At 36.5% G+C, this 22,846-nt stretch overlaps 1 protein-coding gene and 2 pseudogenes across 2 annotated transcripts in view; 1 reads left to right on the top strand and 2 right to left on the bottom strand.

Moving 5' to 3' along the window:
• Positions 1-1,273: 1,273 nt before the first annotated feature.
• On the bottom strand, positions 1,274-1,989 carry LOC120865304 (annotated as a pseudogene).
• A 9,230-nt stretch (positions 1,990-11,219) lies between these two features.
• The window catches only part of P4HA1 (prolyl 4-hydroxylase subunit alpha 1), a 96,381-nt gene continuing 84,754 nt past the window's right edge, over positions 11,220-22,846 (bottom strand). For both annotated transcript variants that reach the window (XM_040242457.1, XM_040242459.1), the window contains exons 11-15: positions 21,047-21,100; positions 17,903-17,968; positions 14,375-14,443; positions 13,788-13,884; positions 11,220-12,303 (exon numbers count right to left, since the gene is read on the bottom strand). In XM_040242457.1, coding sequence (XP_040098391.1) covers positions 12,233-12,303; positions 13,788-13,884; positions 14,375-14,443; positions 17,903-17,968; positions 21,047-21,100 — 357 coding nt within the window. In that variant the 3' untranslated portion in view covers positions 11,220-12,232. The remainder of the gene's footprint in view (positions 12,304-13,787; positions 13,885-14,374; positions 14,444-17,902; positions 17,969-21,046; positions 21,101-22,846) is intronic.
• LOC120865305 lies at positions 13,893-16,809 on the top strand (annotated as a pseudogene).

Genomic DNA, 22,846 nt, shown 5'->3' with positions numbered 1-22,846 from the left:
AAAACCACTTCTACTAAAACAGAATTCACATATCATACAATTCTATAGCTTAAAATGTACTACTTGATGACTTTTAATATATTCAAAGAATTGTGTATTCATTGTCACAATCAACTTGGGAACACTTTCATTAATCCAAAAAGAAATCTAATACCATCACTCTCTAATACCCCTATCCCCAGGAAACCACTAATCCTCTTTCTGTTTAGATTTGTCTGATGCTTTTGAACTGTCGTGTTAGAGAAAACTCTTGAGAGTCTCTTGGACTGCAAGGAGATCCAACCAGTCAAATCCTAAATGAAATCAGTCCTGAATATTCATTCATTGAAAGGACTGATGCTGAAGCTGAAACTCCAATACTTGGGCCATCTGATGCAAAGAACTGACTCATTGGAAAAGACCCTGATGCTGGGAAAGATTGAAGGCAGAAGAAGGGGATGACAGAGGATGAGATGGTTGGATGGCATCACCAACTCGATGAACATCAGTTTGAGTAAACTTCAGGAGTTGGTGATGGACAGGGAAGCCTGGAGTGCTGCAGTCCACGAGGTTACAAAGAGTTGGACACGACTGAGCAACTGAACTGACTGACTGATTCTGGGCATTTCAAATACATGGAATCGTATTACCAATATTCAGCCCCTGGTGATTAATTTCTTTTGCCTAGTATATTTTAAGGTTCATCTACCTTGTAGCATGTATCACTACTTCATTTATTTTTATTGCTAGTATTCTCTATTGTATAGTTTTCCAGCTTCTTAAGGTGGAAACCAGATTATTTGGTTTTTATAAAGACCTTTAATGTTCCAAGAAAAAGTGAATAGGATGAAGAACATGATATCTGATCAATATATCTATCAGGCTCAACTATAATACAACCTGAAAACTTTAAAGGAAGTGCTTCTTCAAACAAGCACTTCACCACAATGAGTACATTTCTTTCAGCTATTTTTAATCAAGTGACTGAAATCAGGGTTTCTCAACCTTTGCACCACTGACATTTGGGAGTGATAATTTTTTTTTGAGTTATACTTCACATAACATTGTGTTAGTTTCAGGCGTATAATATAATGCTTCAATATTTATATTACAGAATGATCATCACAATAATCATTAACACCCATCACCACACATAGCTACATTTTTTCCTTGTGACTTTTTACTAAGCAAAGAACTTTATTAATCTTCATTTCAAACTTTATTCTTAGGCTTTTCATCTTAATTAGCTGCAAAGAATGAACTGTATATAAGCAAAAACTGAAAAGAGCTGCAGTGTCCAGTGGCTGGGCTTAAAGACACTAGAGATCTAGATTTTATCAGATCCATAAACAAAATTTCAAAAGCAGTCATAACACAAAATAGCAGCTCCCAGTAACTTCTTTAAGATTTATCTTCTTCAGAAGTTGACTCAATTCAGTTTGCTGCATTCTTGGAAGCCTCATCAGAATTACCCACTAGATCTGTACCTTCATCATCATCTTCTTCTCTGGCAAGTGGTGCCTCCGTACACAGGTTGTTTGGGCAGAGCTTGACGAGTCTCCTCAAGCTAGTCATCCTATCTGCACCAAGTTGGTTTAAGATGCTGGGTAACATTTCTGTCAGCTGCTGTGTCTCAGCATTGCCTGTAATGGTGGAAGTGTTTGCTGCCAGAGATGCCTGAACTTTAGTGTTGTTAAAGTGGATCAATGTTCTGATTTGTGAACCTATTCACCTCTTCAATATCAGGGATATTGTCTAACCCTAACTTCTTTAAAGAGAACTAAATTTTTGTCATCTACCGTGGTGGTTCTACGAACCACCTTCTTCTTTCTGCAAGCAGTTCCTTTCCCTCCAATGCACACTTGTGCGGGCAACTTTCTCCTGGTTCATGATAGTTTCTTTCATCTTGTTGGAGCAGAAATGGGGCTGCACTGGGGACTAGGTTTGGTGCTCAGATGGTCTTGGGCAGACCAGCTGAGATTAGGCACACACATGTGGGGATGCAAGCTGGCAGCTAGATGTGACTTATTTTATAACTGGACGTTTGTACTTCTTGATCACCTTCACCCTTTTTACCTTTTATCCTCCCTAACCCTTTACCTTTGGAAACCACTAAATCTTTTCTCTGTATCTGTATGTTTAGGTTTTTTACCATTTTGTCTTTTTAGATTCCACATACAAGTAAGATCATATTGTACTCAGTAGTTATCTTTCTCCATCCAACTTATTTCACTTGGCATGATAATCTTCCAGGTCCATTCATGGTGTCACAAATGACAAAACTTTTTAATGGATGATTAATATTCTATTGTGTGTGTATATCACATTTTCTTTATCCATTCATTCATCGACGGACACTTCGGTTGCTTCCATGTCCAGTGCTGCAAAGAACATGGGGGTGCACGTATATTTTCAAGTTAGTGCTTCCACTTCTGCTGATTAAAAAGCCAGAAGTAGAACTGCTGGATCACAGTTCTGTTTTTAACATTTTGAAGAAACTTTACACTGTTTTCCAGAGTAGCTACACCAAAAGTACACTAATTTTAAATCTTTATTTTATACTATAAAAGTTAATTTTTTTTGGTAGCTGCTGCTCTATCCTATGGGTTTGATAATTAGTATTTTCATCATCTTTCATATCTATTTCATACTTTCCATTCTGGTATCAGAAGTTCATTCTCTAGATTTCTTGGGAAGGTGTCATAGGAACAATATTTTCTGAGTTCCTGCATGTTGATAGATTTGTCTGTGCCTTTAAAGGTTAGTTATGCTATATATAAAACCTTCTGTTCACATTTTCTTTCCTTGACTATCTTAAATATATTTTATACCCATTTTCTTCTAGGATACGGTGTCACTGTCAACATCTAATAATGACCTAATTCCCTCTCCTTTATAAGTAATGTGGTCTTTTTGCCAAAATACTCAAAGGAATTTTTTCCTTCTTTAAAATCTGGTAATTACGTATTGATGTTGGTTATTCTGAGTTGTTATTCTCTGGTCCAGAAGTCTCTGCTCTTTCAATATATAGTTTTAAACATTTTTAGGAAAGTGTTGTGTCCATCTTAGCCTACTCATAGTGATAATGTTGGATAGGAATACCTGAGACACTTGCCTGGGTCCCTGTTACTTGTGGAGAGCCCCCACAGACATTTCCTGGACCAGAGCCAATGTTGTGGCCAGAACAGCCCTGTGGTTCTTAACTATGACTGCAAAAACCATCAGGGAACTTTAAAGAACAAGATTACTCAAAGATCCTACAAGGTACGGCACTATCCAGGGCCACAGAGTTGGTCATGGGTAGGCTGAAGTGACTTAGCAGCAGAGTAGGGGGGAGCACAAATCTGGAGGATTCTGCCTTTATTAAGTTCCCAGGATAGGGTGCCTGAGATTTTGTGCCTGCCTCAGTACTGGCAAATTGCAAGTATAAGAGTGGGACCAGGGCATGGGGAGGGAAAAACAGATATGGCAGAATTGTCATTTATCTAGGAAAGAGGTCCCTGGCAGCCTACTAGGAACCAGGCTGCACTGCAGGAGGGCAGAGGTGAATGAGCGCGAAGCTTCATCTGCCACTCCCATCACTCTTCCATCACCCTTAGGTAGGGTCATCCAGTTGCAGTTAAACAAGCTCAGGGTTCCCACTGATTCTGCATTATGGTGAGCTGTAGAATTATTTCATTATATATCACAGTGTAATAATAATAAACTACACAATAAACGTAATGTTCTTGAATTATCCCCAAACCATCCCCCCGCCCCGGGTCTATGGGAAAATAATCTTCCACAAAACCAGTCTCTGGTGCCAAAAAGGTTGGGGACAGCTGATCTAGGACACAGGACTTTCTATTGATAAAAGGGGAATTCCAGGGGTGGGACAGCCTGATGGCTTATCTGTTTGTTTTGCTTGTAGCTGTGTCATACAGCTGACAGTATGTTTAAGATGGACGCCTTTGAAATGGATGTGTCAGCAATTGACAGCTTCTTGTCAGGCACTCACACTACAGAAAGTTTTCTTGAAATATTTTAAAGCATGATTCTCTTTACTTGGTTTTGTTATTTAGAGATTCTCATTATCTTTCCTAGATCTTCTTTGCTTATTTTCAGTGTCATTTTCTTCTTACTTATTTTTATTTTAAAAACTGTCCTCTATCTTTTACTTATCCATCTGTCTATTAATGGACCCTTGGATTGCTTCTGTTTTGGCTATTGTAAATATAGCTGCTATTAAAGTGACTGTACAAATAAATATCTCTTTGAACATCTACTTTCATTACTTTTGGAAACATACTCAAAAGAGGAATGTATAGTGATTGAATGATTTTACATTCCCACAAGCAATGTGTGAACATTCTTTGCTAGGGATGGCAAAACTACTTTTGCTATTCTTTTCTTTGTATCTTAAGAGCTTTCCCCTCTCCTTTCCTCTATTACTGCCTTTTCTTGGTAATGACACATTTTGATTACTTTTCATTTCTATTTCCATATGTTCTTCAGATATTTTCTTGGTGGTTACCATGTGGACTACATATAACATCCTAAAGTTATAATAATCTGAATTAATAAGTTTCTGTAACTGCAAATGAAAACTCTACCCCTGTATAGATCTACTCCCATTTGTTAGTGAAGTCACAAATTATAACTTTATATATTGTACCCACTAACAGATTGACTTTTATGCATTTGTCTTCTAAATTCTCTAGGAAAAGAGATATAAACCAAAATCACAATGTTGATTTTTCTATTGCCCATACATTTACCTTTATTATAGATTTTTATGTCTTCTTGTGGCTTCAAGTCAATGTCTAGAGCCCTTTCAACTAGAAGCATTTCTTACAGGGCAGGTCTAGTGGTAATGAACTCCTTCAGCTTTTGTCTATCTGCAAATGTCTTAATTTCTCCCTTATTTTTGTAGAACAGATTTACTATGTACATAGTTCTTGACTGTCAGTGCTTTAAATGTAAAGCACTGCCTTCTGACGTCCTAGGTTTCTGCTAATAAACCCACTGATAATCTTATTCAGAATTCCTTGGACAGTAATTCAGCCCTCTCTTGCTGCTTGTCTTTCAAGAGTTTGATTATAGTATATCTCAGGGTCATTCTCTTGAGTTTATTCTACTTGGGATTCTTTAAGCTTCTGGAATTTGTCAGACTACTGACTGACATGACTACAAATTTGTGAAGTTACTGACCATTATTTTTTCAAAGTATCTGCCAGAAATCTTCTTCCTCAAGAATTCATATGTTATGCACTAGGCTGTTTGATGGTGTCATGTAAAGTCCTTCTGGCTCTGTTCACTTTTCTATACTCTTTCTGCTCCTCAGACTTGATAATTTGTAATGACTTGTCCTCAAGTTGCCTGATTTATTCCTCTGCCTACTTGAACCTGCTGTTGAATCCCTCTAGTGTATTTTTCAGTTCCAGAATTGGTTCTTTTAAACTGATTTTCATTTTGTTCATATATCACCTGCTGACTTAGGTCTTTGTCCATGCTCTCCTTCAGCTCCTTGAACATATTGGGAACAGGTGTTTTCGGGCAGGAGGGAGGCTTGAAAGGGAAAAGATATATGTATACGTATGGCTGATTCACGTTGTTGTAAGGGAATGTGGGAAAGATAACACATTATTGGACTTTTTTCCTTTCATCATAAAAATCTGAAAGTGTTTCATGGTACAGAGCCTTAAACTTTTCTGCTTTTTAAATGTAAAGTAAAAAATAGAATACATAGGTAAATTTAAGTATTTCTTCATCTATGAGTTAACAACTATAGGGTTATTATACATAATGATTTAACTCGATATATCCAAACTCATATAAAACCTAAATTGCAATGGAGCTTAATTGCATTTATGGTTTTAAGGAAGATAATAAAATAATAATTTTGGCTCTTTGCAGACTTACGTGAATGCCTTTTCTACAACTAAGGATAAAATTCATCTCTCTAAAAAGTCATGAAATGTGCACATCACTCTACATATTCTCTTTAAGATGTTCTGTTCTGAATCTTTTAAAGTACTTAGCCTAAAACAGATCTGTATGACAAATCTGGTAGGAATTGGAACAACCAAACGAGAAAAATCTAAGGGTTTCCTTTTCAGATTTTAGACCTCATTTTACCTGTGATTATCATTTTTTGTACAACTAATCTCAGCTGAATAGTGCAGCAATAGGAACTCAACAAGGCTTCAAAAAGCAGAATATAAACTTTTACATTTGATAAGACTATTAATTTTTTATAATTTAGTCTTCCTGCATCAAAACATATATTTAACTGAAGGCTACATTCACACACAAAGGAGACTTTGAAGTCCTCAAAAACAAGTTAATAAAACAGGCACCCAAGAACTTTACTGTTCCACTACAGTTACTTTTGCAAAACTCATTAGTGTGGTAGAATAATATCCAAGGACACTAGGAAATTGGACTATGAAGTCTATTTCATTCTGATAAATCTTGTAATTAAACAAATGGTACTCTGTAGTACTGATAATTCATTCTTATTTCTCTAAGTTATCCAGTACCATTCCTGCTAAATAATACACTTCTACCAGAGTGAAATGTGGTCCACAGGAGAAAGGAATGGCAAACCACTTCAGTATTCTTGCCTTGAGAACCCCAAAAACAGTATGAAAAGGCAAAAAGATAGGACACTGAAAGATGAACTCACCAGGTTGGTAGGTGCCCAATATGCTACTGGAGATCAGTGGAGAAATAACTCCAGAAAGAAAGAAGAGATGGAGCCAAAACAAAAACAACACCCTGCATTTGTGGATGTGACTGGTGACAGAAGCAAGGTCTGATGCTGTAAAGAGCAATATTGCATAGGAACCTGGAATGTTAGGCCCATGAATCAAGGCAAATTGGAAGTGGTCAAACAGAAGATGGCAAGAGTGAACGTCAACATTTTATGAATCAGAACTAAAATGGACTGAAATGGGTGCATTTAACTCAGATGACCATCATACCTACTACTGTGGGCAAGAATCCCTTAGAAGAAATGGAATAGCCATCAGAGTCAACAAGAGTCCAAAATGCAGTATGTGGATGCAATCTCAAAAACAACAGAAGGATCTCTGTTTGTTTCCAAGGCAAGTCATTCAATATCACGGTAATTCAAGTCTTGGTAATTCAAGTCTATGTTCTGAACAGTAATGGTGAAGAAGCTGAAACTGAATGGTTCTATGAAGACCCACAAGTCCTTTTAGAACTAACACCCCCAAAAGATGTCCTTTTCATTATAGGGGACTAGAATGCAAAAGTAGGAAGTCAAGAAACACCTGGAGTAACAGGCAAATTTGGCCTTGGAGTACAGAATGAAGCAGGGCAAAGGCTAATAGAATTGTGGCAAGAGAACACACTGATCATAGCAAACACCCTCTTCCAACAACACAAGAGAAGACTCTACACATGGACATCACCAGATGGCCAACACTGAAATCAGATTGATTATATTCTTTGCAGCCAAAGATAGAGAAGCTCTATACAGTCAGCAAAAACAACAGCAGGAGCAGACTGTGGCTCAGATCATGAACTTGTTGCCAAATTCAGACTTAAATTGAAGAAAGTAGGGAAAACCACTAGACCATTCAGGTATAACCTAAATCAAATCCCTTACGATTATACAGTGGAAGTGGGAAACAGATTTAAGGGACTAGATCTGATAGACAGAGGGCCTAATGAACTATGGATGGAGGTTTATGACATTGTACAGGAGACAGGGATCAAGGCCATCCCCAAGAAAAAGAAATGTGAAAAAGCAAAATGGCTGTCTGAGGAGGCCTTACAAATAGCTATAAAAGAAGAGAAGCAAAAAGCAAAGGAGAAAAGGAAAGATATACCCATTTGAATGCAGAGTTCCAAAGAATTGCAAGGAGAGATAAGAAAGCCTTCCTCGATGATCAGTGCAGAGAAATAGAGGAAAACAATAGAATGGGAAAGACTAGAGATCTCTTCAAGAAAATTAGAGATACCAAGGGAACATTTCATGCAAAGATGGGCTTGATAAAGGACAAAATGCTATTGTCCTAACAGAAGCAGAAGATATTAAGAGGTGGCAAGAATAAAAAGAACTGTACAAAAAAGATCTTCATGACCCAGATGATCATGACGGTGTGATCACTCACCTAGAGCCACACAACCTGGAATCTGAAATCAAGGAAGCATCACTACAAACAAAGCTAGTGGAGGTGATGGAATTCCAGTTGAGCTATTTCAAATCTTGAAAGATGATGCTGTGGAAGTGCTGCCCTCAACAGGCCAGCAAATTTGGAAAACTCAGCAGTAGCCACAGAACTGGAAAAGGTCAGTTTTCATTCCAATCCCAAAGAAAGGCAATGCCAAAAAATGCTCAAACTACCACACCGTTGCGCTCATCTCACACGCTAGTAAAGTGATGCTCAAAATTCTCCAAGCCAGGCTTCAGCAATATGTGAACCATGAACTTCCAGATGTTCAAGCTGGTTTTAGAAAAGGCAGAGGAACCAGAGATCAATGCCAACATCCACTGGATCATCACAAAAGCAAGAGAGCTCCAGAAAAACATCCATTTCTGCTTTATTGACTATGGCAAAGTCTTTGTGTGGACCACAATAAACTGTGGAAAATTCTGAAAGAGATGGGAATACCAGACCACCTGACCTGCCTCTTGAGAAACCTATATGCAGGTCAGGAAGCAACAGTCAGAACTGGACATGGAACAACAGACTGGTTCCAAACAGGAAAAGGAGTAGGTCAAAGCTGTATATTATCACCCTGCTTATTTAACTTATATGCAGAGTACATTATGAGAAATGCTGGGCTGGAAGAAGCACAAGCTGGAATCAAGACTGCCGAGAGAAATATCAATAACCTCAGATATGCAGATGACACCACCCTTATGGCAGAAAGTGAAGAGGAACTAAAGAACCTCTTGATGAAAGTGAAAGAGGAGAGTGAAAAAATTGGCTTAAAGCTCAACATTCAGAAAACGAAGATCATGGCATCTGATCCCATCACTTCACAGCAAATAGACGGGCAAACAGTGTCAGACTTTATTTTTGGGGGCTCCAAAATCACTGCAGATGGTGATTGCAGCCATGAAATTAAAAGACGCTTGCTCCTTGGAAGGAAAGTTATGAACACCTAGACAGCATATTAAAAAGGAAAGACATTACTTTGCCTACAAAGGTCTGTCTAGTCAAGGCTATGGTTTTTCCAGTAGTCATGTATGGATGTGAGAGTTGGACTATAAAGAAAGCTGAGCACCGAAGAATTGATGCTTTTGAACTGTGGTGTTGGAGAAGACTCTTGAGAGTCCCTTGGACTGCCAGGAGATCCAACCAGTCCATCCTAAAGGGGATCAGTCCTGAGTGTTCATTGGAAGGACTGATGCTGAAGCTGAAACTCCAATACTTTGGCCACCTGATGCAAAGAACTGACTCATGGGAAAAGATCCTGATGCTGGGAAAGATTGAAGGCGGGAGGAGAAGGGGATGACAGAGGATGAGATGGTTGGATGGCATCACCGACTCAATGCACATGAGTTTGAGTAAACTCCGGGAGTTGCTGATGGACAGGGAAGCCTGGAGTGCTGCAGTCCATGGGGTCACAAAAAGTCAGACACGACTAAGCGACTGAGCTGAACTGAACCAGAGTGAAATAAGTGCACCAAGAGAAGGGACTGGTTCTTGTGTTGCTGGCCATCCAGACTTAGATACCATTTTTCTCCCTTTTCTCTGCAAATCTCCATTTCATAATTCTGTTTATTCCTGCTCAAGTGACTTAGGTATTTAATGACTATGGTGGTGGTTGTGCTATTTTGGTATTAAACTAAGATTCTTAATGGCAAGCATTTAGTCATTCAGTTGTTTAGCTCACGGGGCCCTACACATTTGTTCATTTTTTACCTTGTATGGACTTAAGTGGAAACCTGGCATAGAATTTACATATAACCAATCATATGACTACATAAGGATATTCAGATTCTCTTCAGCTACAATGACATAAACACACATACACATATAAGGTATTATTTTTATATATGTGTGTGTGTTTACTGCTTACAACTGAACCCTTTTTATGGTGTAGTAACCATTTTATTATAAATTCACCAAAGTACATGGTTGGTTGCTTCTTTCACTACTGCATTTACCATCTAGCTTTCTGAGGAATCCTAAAGTCATTTCATTGTCTTTTAAAACAATCCTACTAGTTACGACATTTACTTACCCCGATTGAGTGTTCTGGTGAACTCTCCCGTTCACTCCTGTCAACTTGATGATACGTGAAAATTCTATGGTTAAAGTTAATGAACGATGAAATTTCCAATCTTAAAGGATGGACAATTAGGGTTGGTGAGGAAATTACATTTTCCAAGATAGCTCTAGCTCTCATTTATTTTAAAGTTCATCATTAAAAAACTGCAAAGTTTTATGCTGGAATTTTTTTATAAAGAAAAATAGTTGGTAATTATAAAACTTGGGAGGTTTCTGTAAGACCTAACTAACTGAAGAGAGTTTACCAATTCCTGTGTGGGGTTTTGGGGTTAAATATAATGAAACTGTTAAGATTATGGAATATATCATATTCCTTTCTACTAGCTAAAACACATGTGGCAATAAAGGTTATATCCATTCTTTGAACCCCCATTTTATTTCTACAATTTTGAATTTACATTGCTTCCATCTAAAAAAGATTTTTTAAAAATCATCCGTGGTCAGAAAAAATCTGAGTAGGTTAATGAATTTAATTCTCAACTTCTTACTAAAATACTTGTAGTGGAAGAAAGGATAGGTAGAAGAAACTTCAGTTTACTTTTTACCAATTGTTTTTGAATACCCTGTTTCCCAAAGAATTAACCAAATTCCTATTTGAATACTGTGTGAAGGATAAAGAGCCCTTTAATGAACTAGGATTCACCATAAGAAATGTAAAGGTTAGCTTAAAGGGTCAAATAACATACTTCCTTAGGTTTAGAGCTTTCTACTACCACACCATATATCTGAATAAAATAAAGTCTTATATAACATTATTGTAAAAATTCCATAACCATAGTATTAAAGATCAGAGCTCCCTTTGAAGGTAACGTATTTGATTAAATATCTGAAGGTTTAGAGAGCCTACATTTTCTACCATAACAATGAGACTTTAGAATGAATGAACATCGAGACTAAGTCTAGGTCCTAAATAAAAAGAAATAACCTGTTATTGCAATAGCATACATTCACATTCAAATATGAAAAATACCACACAGAAAACAGAAACATTTTTAAAAAAAGGTTTAAGATCATAAATACGTTATTGTCACAACACATTTCAGAATTGAAACAAACATTTTGACTGTTTAGGAAAAACTTTTTTTTTTAAATCAATCCCCTCATCATTGAAAGAACTTGTACGTTTTAAAATTTCCAGTCTCCTAAGGCACAATATTTATTTAATCTGAATGCCAACACCATCATCCCCCCACTGTCTATAGCTGGAATAAGAGGCAAGGAATTAGCACTAAGGAAAACAACAAAAATTTTTGGACAAAATCATGAGTCATTTAAGAAAAAGAAGAAACAGACGAAGTCATGATCGTTTCTGTTAAGAAGGCCAAAACTTTTTAATGTAGGGCCTTCTGTTAAAATACTTTGATTTTAAAAAAATTTAACTCAAATTTAATTCACCACAGAGGAGCTATGAAAGGAGCAGATTGGTAAAAATACTTTAAAAAGGACTTGGGAGAAGAAAAAATCTACTTAAAAAAACATAGGGGCAAACGTTAAACTGAACCAAGTTTAGAGGGCTAATTTATTCCTAGTCGTCAGGCATATCCAGAAGAAAGTTAAGACTAGGTAAACATAGTATCTAGGTATAAACTGTAAGGCATCTGTTCCTTAATCAGATGGACCATTTTAGTTCACCACCCACCGACAGAGATATACTGAAATATTATAATCAGATGCTTGACTTGAATTTTTTTTTCCAACCAAAAAAAATTTTTTTAATATAAAGGTAAAAGTTCCTCATTTTTAACCCTGCCTTTTTGTCCTCTGTGATACTAACTGAACTTTAAGGTTTTTTATATGTACAATGTGGTGATTTAGTGTTACTTTTAAAAGAAAAAAAACCCCACAAAGTTAGTGATTGTCCACAGATGAAACATGGGATGAGGTTCATAACTGAATCAATCACGGAGTGTTAGTCAATTGTAAACTCTTGAAAGTTAAGACTGGGAATTGTGTGTATCAGACACATTAGAGTACAACAGGAGAGAAAGAAAGTTCATTTGTCATTCCAATTCTGACAAGGTGCATGGTCTTCGAAACTCCTGTCCACGTTCATGGAGCCATTTATTGGATACTGTGAAAGAAAAGAATATATTAATGTATCCGGCTATCTAACTAGTATTGAATTAACTTCTGAGATATAGCTCTATAATGAAGTTTCAACATGGGTTAAAAAATTCAAGACCAAAACCAGACAAAGATGCATGCTACTGAGGCTGTCTTTCAAGAACTTCACTAAATGATGGACACAGAAGATTTTATATGTACGTACATTTGAGAATCTGTAAATGTACATTTCTTGAAGTTTCTAACGTTCAATCTAAGGCTTGTGATGTAGGTATGTGTTAGTCGCCCAGTCATGTCTGACTCTGCGACATCATAAACTGTAGCCCACCAGGCCCCTCTGTCCATGGAATTCTTCAGGCAAGAATACTGGAGTGGATTGCCATTTCCTTCTCCAGGGGATCTTCCTGACCCAGGGATCAAACCCTGGGTCTCCTGCATTGCAGGCAGATTCATTACCATCTAAGCTACTAGGGAAGTGATGTAGGTATAGACAGAACAAAACATTGTTTTACCTGCTCGCAAAATACAACTTCTAATACAAAGACATTTAAAAGATGAACATAAAGTCTCCACGCTAAAGGAGCAACTCTATGATTAATTTCTATTATGTGCTCATTAAGTTTCCTGTGTTCCAAGATACTGTTTAATATACCCCAAAAGGAATTAATTTCCTTCTTCTCCTATATTATAGAACATGGCATCAACATGTACAAAATATCTAAACTAACTCTTACTAATTCCTTACTAATTCTTAACTAATCTGTTACCTTTCTTAACCTGTGTAGCCAATCTTTCATTCATTAAACCCTGTCATTTTTTTCCTTCTTTGATCTCTTCAATCTGTTCACTGCTCTCCAAATCTTCTGCAGCTGCCTTAGTCCAGCCTTTTATCATCACCCACTTAGACAACAGGAAACAGCCTTCTAAACTCATCTCTCCTGTGCTAGCCTCTTTATTCTAGTCCAGTGGTTCACAAATATAAACATCACTTCTTTTATATCTTTGAAGTGTGGCCAAGTGACACATACTAAAATAGTTATGGGGTTAAATGAATCTTTATTAAAATAATCTTACCCATTTCTATTCCCTTTTTTTAACTTGGCCAGTTCTATACTTGCATGACCCTTGAGAGTACCTCTCCAGCCTCATACGAGTCCTGGCCCTGGTCCCTAACATGCTTGGAAAACAACTGCTTATCTTCAAGACCAAAAAGAAAAATTAAAACTTCAAAGAAGCCTCCCTAAATGTAAGTAGTTACTGTCTTCTGTTTACATCTGTGTATTATCATATACTACATTATATTCTACCCACTAATGTGTCTGAGACAACTGTGAATCCCATGAGAGGAAGATATTGTCTAACTTAATTTTGAGTCCTTTAGTGTTTCTCAGAGTAACAAGTGGAACTAGTATTTAAAATGTCATAAAAAATAATTCCAAAATAAGAGACAAAAATCATAAATTCTATTCAGAGAGTACAGGAAATATTTACCCCATTTGTTTCCAACCAGCACTGGACAGGCTGCATGCCGTGTACTATAATCTCCTTCTCCACTGGCAAACAGATTATACCAGAAAACAGCAGTTCCCTGAGGAGAACAATACAAAATTATTCCCAAATAAAGTATGAGGTTATCACTTTTACAGTAATTAAAATTTCCTCTGTTTTATGGAAATAATTCCCCATGGCAGCGCTATATCTCCTCTAATAGAATTCTGAAAGGATGACGTAACTTACAAAATTTTGGCAATGACATGAAAACATTAACATCAGAGTTGTTTAACAAAGAAGTGTGTTTGCCAAAGCTAACACATCTTATAAATAGCAAGCATCATATGGAACCCATTTTAAAAATGAAAACTTCTAAATACTAATCACTGGTTGTTCATACCTCTGGGTACCCATGGTAAATTGTACCAAAAAAAAAGTAAAGATTTTCCTATAGATAATGTATTCCTTAAGTATACTACCTTTTAAAATGTTATTTTTATAGATAAATAACTATAGGTATCTCTCTTCCTGAGGGGAAAAAAAAAAACAGAGAAACACCCCCAGCTAAAATGACAAATCAAGCTTACCTTTTTGGGCCAAACACTAGCTCCTACTTCAGGAAAAACAGTGGCTCCTCCTGCTAACACATCACTCATCTAATAAGAGACGACAGAGTATTATCAAAAGTGCTGGTGGAATAAAATTAAACATGCCCCTTTTGGCCGGAACCTCCATCTTCCAACTAAGGCCCATGTGTATCTCCCGCTGCTTCCCATCTCACCCCTGGCCCCTCAGGCTAATTCACCAAAATGACCAAAACTACAAAGGGCAAAAGGAGGGTCACCCACTACATTTTCTCTAGGCCTTTCAGAAAACATGGAGTTGTTCCTTTGGCCACATACATGCGAATCTACAAGAAGGGTGATATTATAGATATCAAGGGAATGGGTACTGTTCAAAAAGGAATGCCCCACAAATGTTACCATGGCAAAACTGGGAGAGCCTACAGTGTTACCCAGCATGCTGCTGGCATCGCTGTAAACAAACAAGGACAAGATTCTTGCCAAAACAATTAATGTGCCAAGATAGATTCCTGAAACGTGTGAAGGAAAATGATCAGAAAAAGAAGGAAACCAAAGAGAAAGGGACTTGAGTTCAGCTGAAGTACCAGCCTGTTCCACCCAGAGACGCACACTTCATGAGGACCAATGGAAAGGAACCCCAACTGTTGGAGCCCATTCCCTATGAATTCATGGCCTGATGGGTGTAAAAATAAAGATCTAGACTGTACAAATGTTTCACTTAATTGAGCAGAGGTGTTGTGTCTGAATTCAGTGGTGATGTGTTTTCAAATTTAGTGTTTTTTCTTCCTGAAAGATGTAACAGTTTGTTGTTCAGTATGTTCCATTGGTTAATAAACTGCCAGATCTTAAAAAAAAAAATTTTAAACATACTACTGTGAGATAGATATGATACTGAATACTAGAATGAGAATACCTGGACTTCTAATTACATAGATGGGTTGGTGCATGCTGGTCAGTTTTTAAAAAACAAGATGCCATTTGGGTTTACATACATATATAAAAGCAAAAGAAAGATAAAGTCAGCAAGGGAGATTGGAAAAGGATTTGGGAGATAGCTATTTCTTTTATAGACAGAGGTAAAAAGAGAGGATTTAAAACTGACAAATTGAGTAACATAAGGGTATAAATATATATTATATAGCACTAGAATATCACCTCCATGGGGGTAGGAATTTTCACCTGTTTTATTGCTGAGCTTCAGTGTCTAAAATGGTACCTCAAAATAGTAGGTATTCAAGAAATATTTAAATAAGTGAATTCAAACAAAATAGAAATAAACACTAAGAGAAAAGTAACAAACTACAACCAGTTTTGTCATTTCTCATGTAGGGTATCAACACATAGTAACTAAAAATTAGAAAAGAGATTTATAAAGTTATAGTCTTAAAGGTAAACCAGAATAAAAACACAAATCTTCCAAATAAATTGAAGAAGTATGCACAAAATGAGGCAAAGGAAACACAGATCATAGAGTGATTTTTTTCAAAAAAATAAGTATAATGTAGTGTGTCATCGAGCAAAATCCATCTATATGCTATAATCAGTGATATATAGGCAAAAGCTGTACCAAGACAGCAGGGAAGCTGTACCAAATAAAAGAGAGTCTGACCTCAATATCAAACAGTTTAAAGTTAAAGGCACTGAGTGATATAAAGAAGTGCATTTTACTGTGATACATGTATAATCAGCATCAAAGACCGGATCGCTCTTAAGCAATGAAAAATTAACTTTGGAGAAATTTAAACTTTGTGCTATGGGCCCATCTGGGAAGAGCATTCAAATAGTGGGAAAAAATGAAAACTAATTAATAAAAATGCCATATCTAACTAAAGGGAGGTACAATTAATATATAATCTAAATAGTTACAAATAATCTAACATTTATGAATACTGGACCAAATAATACAGCATCATGTATGCCTGCTTTTATGAAACAAATACAGCCAAAAGCAAATGCTTAATGGCTCTTAAATATCTGAAAAGATGCTCAACCTCTCTAATAAGAGAAATGCAAATTAAAACCATAATAACTGCTAATCTGTTGAAGTAAAAGATGTACAGATCAAAAGTTTGACAAGCATCACACTTAAAGATGGTATATAAATTAGTACAAGTCTACAGATCTCACCTCTAGAAAATATACAAAGACTTCACAACATGAATTTTTGCATAATGTTATCAGCTTCTCCCCTGGTTTTCCCTCTCTCATTCTTAATTTATCTTATACATCTTAAACCCTTTTTTTTTATGGTGTCTTAGATCCTTCTGCAAACCAGATGGAGTTGTGAGTGGGATGAGGAGAGCAATCAGGAGAGTGACAAGGTAGGTTGGATACAGGGAAAGAGGTCTGTTAAAAAAAAAAAAAAAAAAAGGAGGGAAAGAAGAATGATCAAAAAAACCTGGGCAAAAGACAAACAGAAGGGAGCAGGGAGCAAGGAAAAAAGAAACCAGATGGAGTAGGGAGACACAGATCTGGTAGGGAATGAAATAAAATAGGTAACAAAAAGATTCAGTTTCATATAAATCAAAGGAGGATAGGGGATGGAAATAACAATGAAATAAGCAAAACTAAGTCAATATAAAATACATCTTTTAAAGTTAATGAAGGTTACAACACTGCAGAAAATTGTACTTGCTAAATCTGATATATCCCAAAATGTCCTGTCCCATGTGTTCTTTTTACATAACAGGGACATGCTTCTTGAGTGGTAGAATCTATGTCTATGTTCCTTCCCTCTTGAAGCATGGCAGACATCTATAATGGTCTCAATTAATAAAATACAGCAGAAGTGACACTATTTGACTTTGGAGCATGGCTAATAAAAATGTCACATACTGCCTTTTGTGGGAGGATACTTGCTCTTAGAATCCAGTCACCATGCTGTGAGGAAGCCCAGGCCAAAAGTCAGTATTTTGGTCAGCTTCAATCTCAGTCTTCAAGATGACCCCAAGTGCCAGCCATCATGAGAGATTCAGAGCAAGAACCATGAATAAAGCCCAATCTCACCACCATGAAAGGTAAAAATCAAATTATTAATTTAAACCATTCAGTTTTGGCATGATTTGTTATGCAGCAATAGACACTGGGGCAAATATTATATGATAAAAGCTTGCTTTTTTCTATATGTATCAATAGATAAACAATTTTTAAAAAGATCATACTGCTTTGAAACTAATGAACAATGTGAGAATGGTTACCCTTGAGGAAAGGGCTTCTAGGGTGCTATAATGTACTATTTCTTGGTCTGAGGGCCGAATACACTAGATATGTTCACTTTGTGAAAATTTATCAAGTTAATACCTATGATTTGTACACTTTTCTGATATGATCATTTTAACTTTCTTCCTCAGGCTGTAGTAAGTACAATCTGAAAAAGTGATAAATGAAAAAAAAACCTTAACCCTCTTTACTCAGTTGTAAGAAACATTCAACTAAGATGTTAAGAGCTAACCAAAGCAAACATCTAAACACATTAAAATAAGTCATGTGATCAAATCCCAACTTAAAATGAAAATTTTAGCTATAACTTACATAAAACAGCCATGTAGCAATTCTATTTCCTGTCCCCAGCTCTTTGAAAGCATCTGGCTCATCTTTCTGTGAATAAAATACAATTGAGTGATGTAAAATTCAGTAATGCAAGTTCTCCACGGGCAACTAAACATCAGTAACATGCTAAACAGTATGCTAAAAATAGCCCCTAAAGGTTCCTTTGTAATATCCAGTGCACTATATACAAAAGGCTCTCAAATATTTGTTGACTGTTGATTCAACTAGTACACTGAATACTTTTGATAAGACCATTTGGGGGGAAAAACAGATGTGTTAGTCTATACAATGAAAACCAATATCTACTATCCACAATTAACAACTATAGTTTTAGCTTCCAAACAAGCAAGACATGAGAGACTTTCAACCCCATTCATTAAATCAATTCTCTGTGGGTAAAAAAACTAACTTTGAGATTTACTTTGAACTCATGATCCATTCAAATATTCACACTGCTACTACTCATCTTTTGATCGTCAGCACTTTAATCTGGCTAGAGAATTTACATCTGGCTATTTAAAGCTAATAAAACACAAAATAGTCTCTTGGCATTTTCTCAAAAAAAAAAAATTTTATTTTTCATAAAGAAATTTATACACATTCCTCTGTCATATCCTCAATATGTCCCTTCAGTTCAGTCGCTCAGTCGTGTCAGACTCTTTGTGACCCCATGAATCGCAGCACGCCAGGCCTCTCTGTCCATCACCAACTCCCAGAGTTCACTCAGACTCACGTCCACTGAGTCAGTGATGCCATCCAGCCATCTCATCCTGGGTTGTCCCCTTCTCCTCCTGCCCCCAATCTCTCCCAGCATCAGAGTCTTTTCCAATGAGTCAACTCTTCGCATGAGGTGGCCAAAGTACTGGAGTTTCAGCTTTAGCATCATTCCTTCCAAAGAAATCCCAGGGCTGATCTCCTTCAGAGTGGACTGGTTGGATCTCCTTGCAGTCCAAGGGACTCTCAAGAGTCTTCTCCAACACCACAGTTCAAAAGCATCAATTCTTCGGCGTTCAGCCTTCTTCACAGTCCAACTCTCACATCCATACATGACCACAGGAAAAACCATAACCTTGACTAGACGGACCTTAGTCGGCAAAGTAATGTCTCTGCTTTTGAATATGCTATCTAGGTTGGTCATAACTTTTCTTCCAAGGAGTAAGCGTCTTTTAATTTCATGGCTGCAGTCACCATCTGCAGTGATTTTGGAGCCCCCAAAAATATGTCCCTTAATATCCTTCAAAGGATGAATGACTAAACTGGTATTTCCATACCACGAGAAACTACTCAGCAATAAAAAGAAACACCCTATCAATATGTTCTGCAAAAACATGGATGAATCTCAAGGGAATTATGCTGAGTGAAAAGAAACCATCTTAAAAGGATGCATGCTGTATATAACATTTATACAACATTTATGAAATAACAATTACCGTAAAGAACAGATTAACGATTACCAGCAGTTATGGATAGCAGAAGGGTATGTGGAGCTACAGAGCAGTATACAAGGGAGTCTTACAGTGATGGTGCAGTTATGTATCCTGACCTGTGCTGGTAGTTACACAAAGCTACACGTGTAATAAAACTATACACATATACACACGAGAGCCAGTATAACTGATGAAACATGAATAAGCTCTGTTGCTTGTGCCAATGCCAATTTTCTGGTTTTAATAATGAACTATAGTTATGCAAGATGTTAACACTGAAGAAGGCTGAGTGAAGGGTGCATGGGATCTTCCTGTACATTTTTTGGGGGAAATTTCCTAGGAGTCTCTAATTATTTCAAAATACAAATCTAAGAAAAAAAGTTTAGTTACATTAATGTCAGAACTTAAACTGTAGTCTTTCACATCATCCAAGATCCTAAGACATTTTTCAGTAATTGAAAATAGAAGGAAAATAGACTAAAAATATATTCTTTGCTAGCCTATACATAGAAAGTATCTAGGATTTTAGGATTAAGTCAGTCAAGGAATATAACACAATATATTAACAGACTGCATTTTCTTTCCGAAGAATATACTCTTATTTTAAAATGGTAATAGATCAAGAAGTTTATTAGAATACTTGGCACATTTCTTAGAATTCATGTAATTATAATAAAGCTTAAATTAAGATTTGGTAATGACATAATTCATAGCTCAATATGTTAAAATTAATTTAAAAGGTTAAATACTTAAGCAAGAGTACTTGGGCAAGGATGGCTTTTTAACAAACTGCTTTAATATTATTTTTCCTCCAGTCTCTGCATCTGTTTTTTTTTTTTCTTTCAAAATGTATTCCTGTAATTCCTGCAGATTTACTGGCCAATTCACTATAGCTGTCTCTAATCTGTTTAACTTTATCCACTAAATTTAAAATTTCAAAAAATTTTTCAACCTGAAGATTCTATTTCAGTTAAATCATTTTGAGAATTTAAATATAAAAGACAAAAATGAATTAAGTATTGTACAGTTATTTTATATTCTATATCTGATCACTGAGGTAGCAACACCCTGGGGGCATCTATAGCTATTGGCAGGCCTATGCTTTCAAACTGCCCAAAGAAGCCAGGATACAGAAGGAAACTCCTGAACTGTCCTGACTCAAAGCAGATCATTTTCTAGGCCATCCTTTCTTTCTCTGAAGGTGTATGCCTTTAGAGATTTAGGTTTTATGCAGGGATCTCAGGTCAGTAGCCTACATTTATGCAGGTCCTCTCACAGAGCTGTTAATCTTCAAAGCTCTCCATTCCTGGAGGTATATGCCTTCAGCTTCAGCCTTTTTGCTTCCTTTTAACTCTCTAATTTTAGTCTCTAGATTTTCTTTGTTCAGTTTGCCTTTGAGAACTTCCTTTACTTTCCCCAAAGCTCAGCAATGCATTTAAAAGTATCCTAAATTCTTTTCCATGTCTCTCATTGTTTCTTATTGCTAAAATGTATAGAGTATCTATACCACCATGCTTCTACAAATGAGCTACACATCTCTTCCAAAATAAGCTATGAATTTATAATACTAAAATAAAAGAATTAACATGTCATGCCTAAGCTTCAGTGGAACTCCTACATTCTCCATTATTTTTGTTTACTTACCTGTGCAAAATCAAAATGGGGTCTTACATTCTCCATTTGTTATTTTTTTACTTACCCGTGCAAAATCAAAATGGGGTTCATACTGTCCTCCAACTCCATAATTTGCTACCTGCATGAGAAACAAGGCAAGAATAAAAGAACTATTAAGATTACTATTCAAAAAAATCTGACTCCCATTTTGATCTCTTACATATCACAGTTAGGTACTTCTAAATAAATGAGAAGCAAAGCATTTTTTTTTTAAATCAGTGAGAGTTTCTAAGAAATCAAGGATGAAAAACTAAGAGATGTTATACGCTATTTTAGAATCTTAGTTAATATGCTTTTCTTTAGCAAATGTTTGGAACACATGATTTTCCTAATACATAACAAACTTTGACTTTTAGAATTAGTTTTCACAATTTTTATTATTGTCAGTAAACACTTTCCTTGAGAATTTAAATCAGGATACATGTTTCCCAAAGCCCCAAATACTGGCAAATTCCTGATCTACTTTAATGAAATCCCCTTTGGATATGTATTTTTTCCCTACTGAAGTAAAAAAAAAGGGAAGAAGTTAACACCAATTTAATTATTCCTGTTGGAAGGCCCTGACAACTTCATCTGGATGTGACAATGTCACAGTGAGAAGAAGCAAAAGAAAGTAAGAAAAATATTTGGTCTGAGTTCACGGTCCAGATTTCTTAGTTAAAATACAGCATATGTAACTTTGGATACAATCAGTTTTCTTGTTTGTAAAATAAAGATAATGTTAACTACCTCATTTCACCCCAATATGACAAAATGCTAACAAAATGAAAGGAAAATGTGAGCTAAAGAGCACTGTTGATAAAATGAGTACATAATGCTACATAATGCTAAAGAGCATTGTTGATAAAATGAGTACATAATTAAAACTTTGCTCACAGCAAAGTCCAGGTGTTATGTAAATTATTATTACTGTGGATAATTTACTTCTCATGTTGTAGATACCTTGGTTTGGATCAGACTATTCAGACAGAAATATCAAGAGGCCAGAAAGAGCCTGTACGGTTAGGCAGGTAAGAATAAATACAAATTAGGAAAGAAAAGACACATCATAGCTTTTATTTTTTTAATAATCAAATGAGTACCAAGGAAGTTGTAGATAACCATGGAGTAAATTATAACTTACTTAGGCAAACTTAAATATAGGCAGTCCTGTTTTGCACAGTTCTAAAATGCACACATCTCAGATATCATGGTTTAGCTAACCATTAACACTAGACCCCCAACAGCACAGTGGACATTTCAGTTACCATGTTACATTAACTGAGTAATTATATACAATACTGCAGTAATTACTATCAGTCAGTTCAGTTCAGTTCAGTCAGTCAGTCATGTCTGACTCTTTGCAACCCCATGAATCGCAGCACGCCAGGCCTCCTTGTTCACCAAAACCCACGTACTTCGAGTCAGTGATGCCATCCAGCCATCTCATCCTCTGACGTCCTCTTTTCCTCCTGCCTCCAATCCCTCCCAGCATCAGAGTCTTTTCCAATGAGTCAACTCTTCGCATGAGGTGGCCAATGTACTGGAGTTTCAGCTTTAGGATCATTCCTTCCAAAGAACACCCAGGACTGATCTCCTTTAGAATGGACTGGTTGGATCTCCTTGCAGTCCAAGGGACTCTCAAGAGTCTTCTCCAACACCACAGTTCAAAAGCATCAATTCTTCGGTGCTCAGCCTTCTTCACAGTCCAACTCTCACATCCATATGTGACTGCTAGAAAAACCATAGCCTTGACTAGATGGACCTTTGTTGACAAAGTAATGTCTCTGCTTTTTAATATGCTGTCTAGGTTGGTCATAACTTTCCTTCCAAGGAGTAAGCGCCT

Source organism: Oryx dammah, unplaced genomic scaffold, assembly GCF_014754425.2.
Source record: "Oryx dammah isolate SB20612 unplaced genomic scaffold, SCBI_Odam_1.1 HiC_scaffold_6, whole genome shotgun sequence".
Classification (NCBI taxonomy): Eukaryota; Metazoa; Chordata; class Mammalia; order Artiodactyla; family Bovidae; genus Oryx; species Oryx dammah.
Note: the sequence above shows the minus strand (reverse complement) of the source record. Positions and strands in the feature narration are given on the sequence as shown.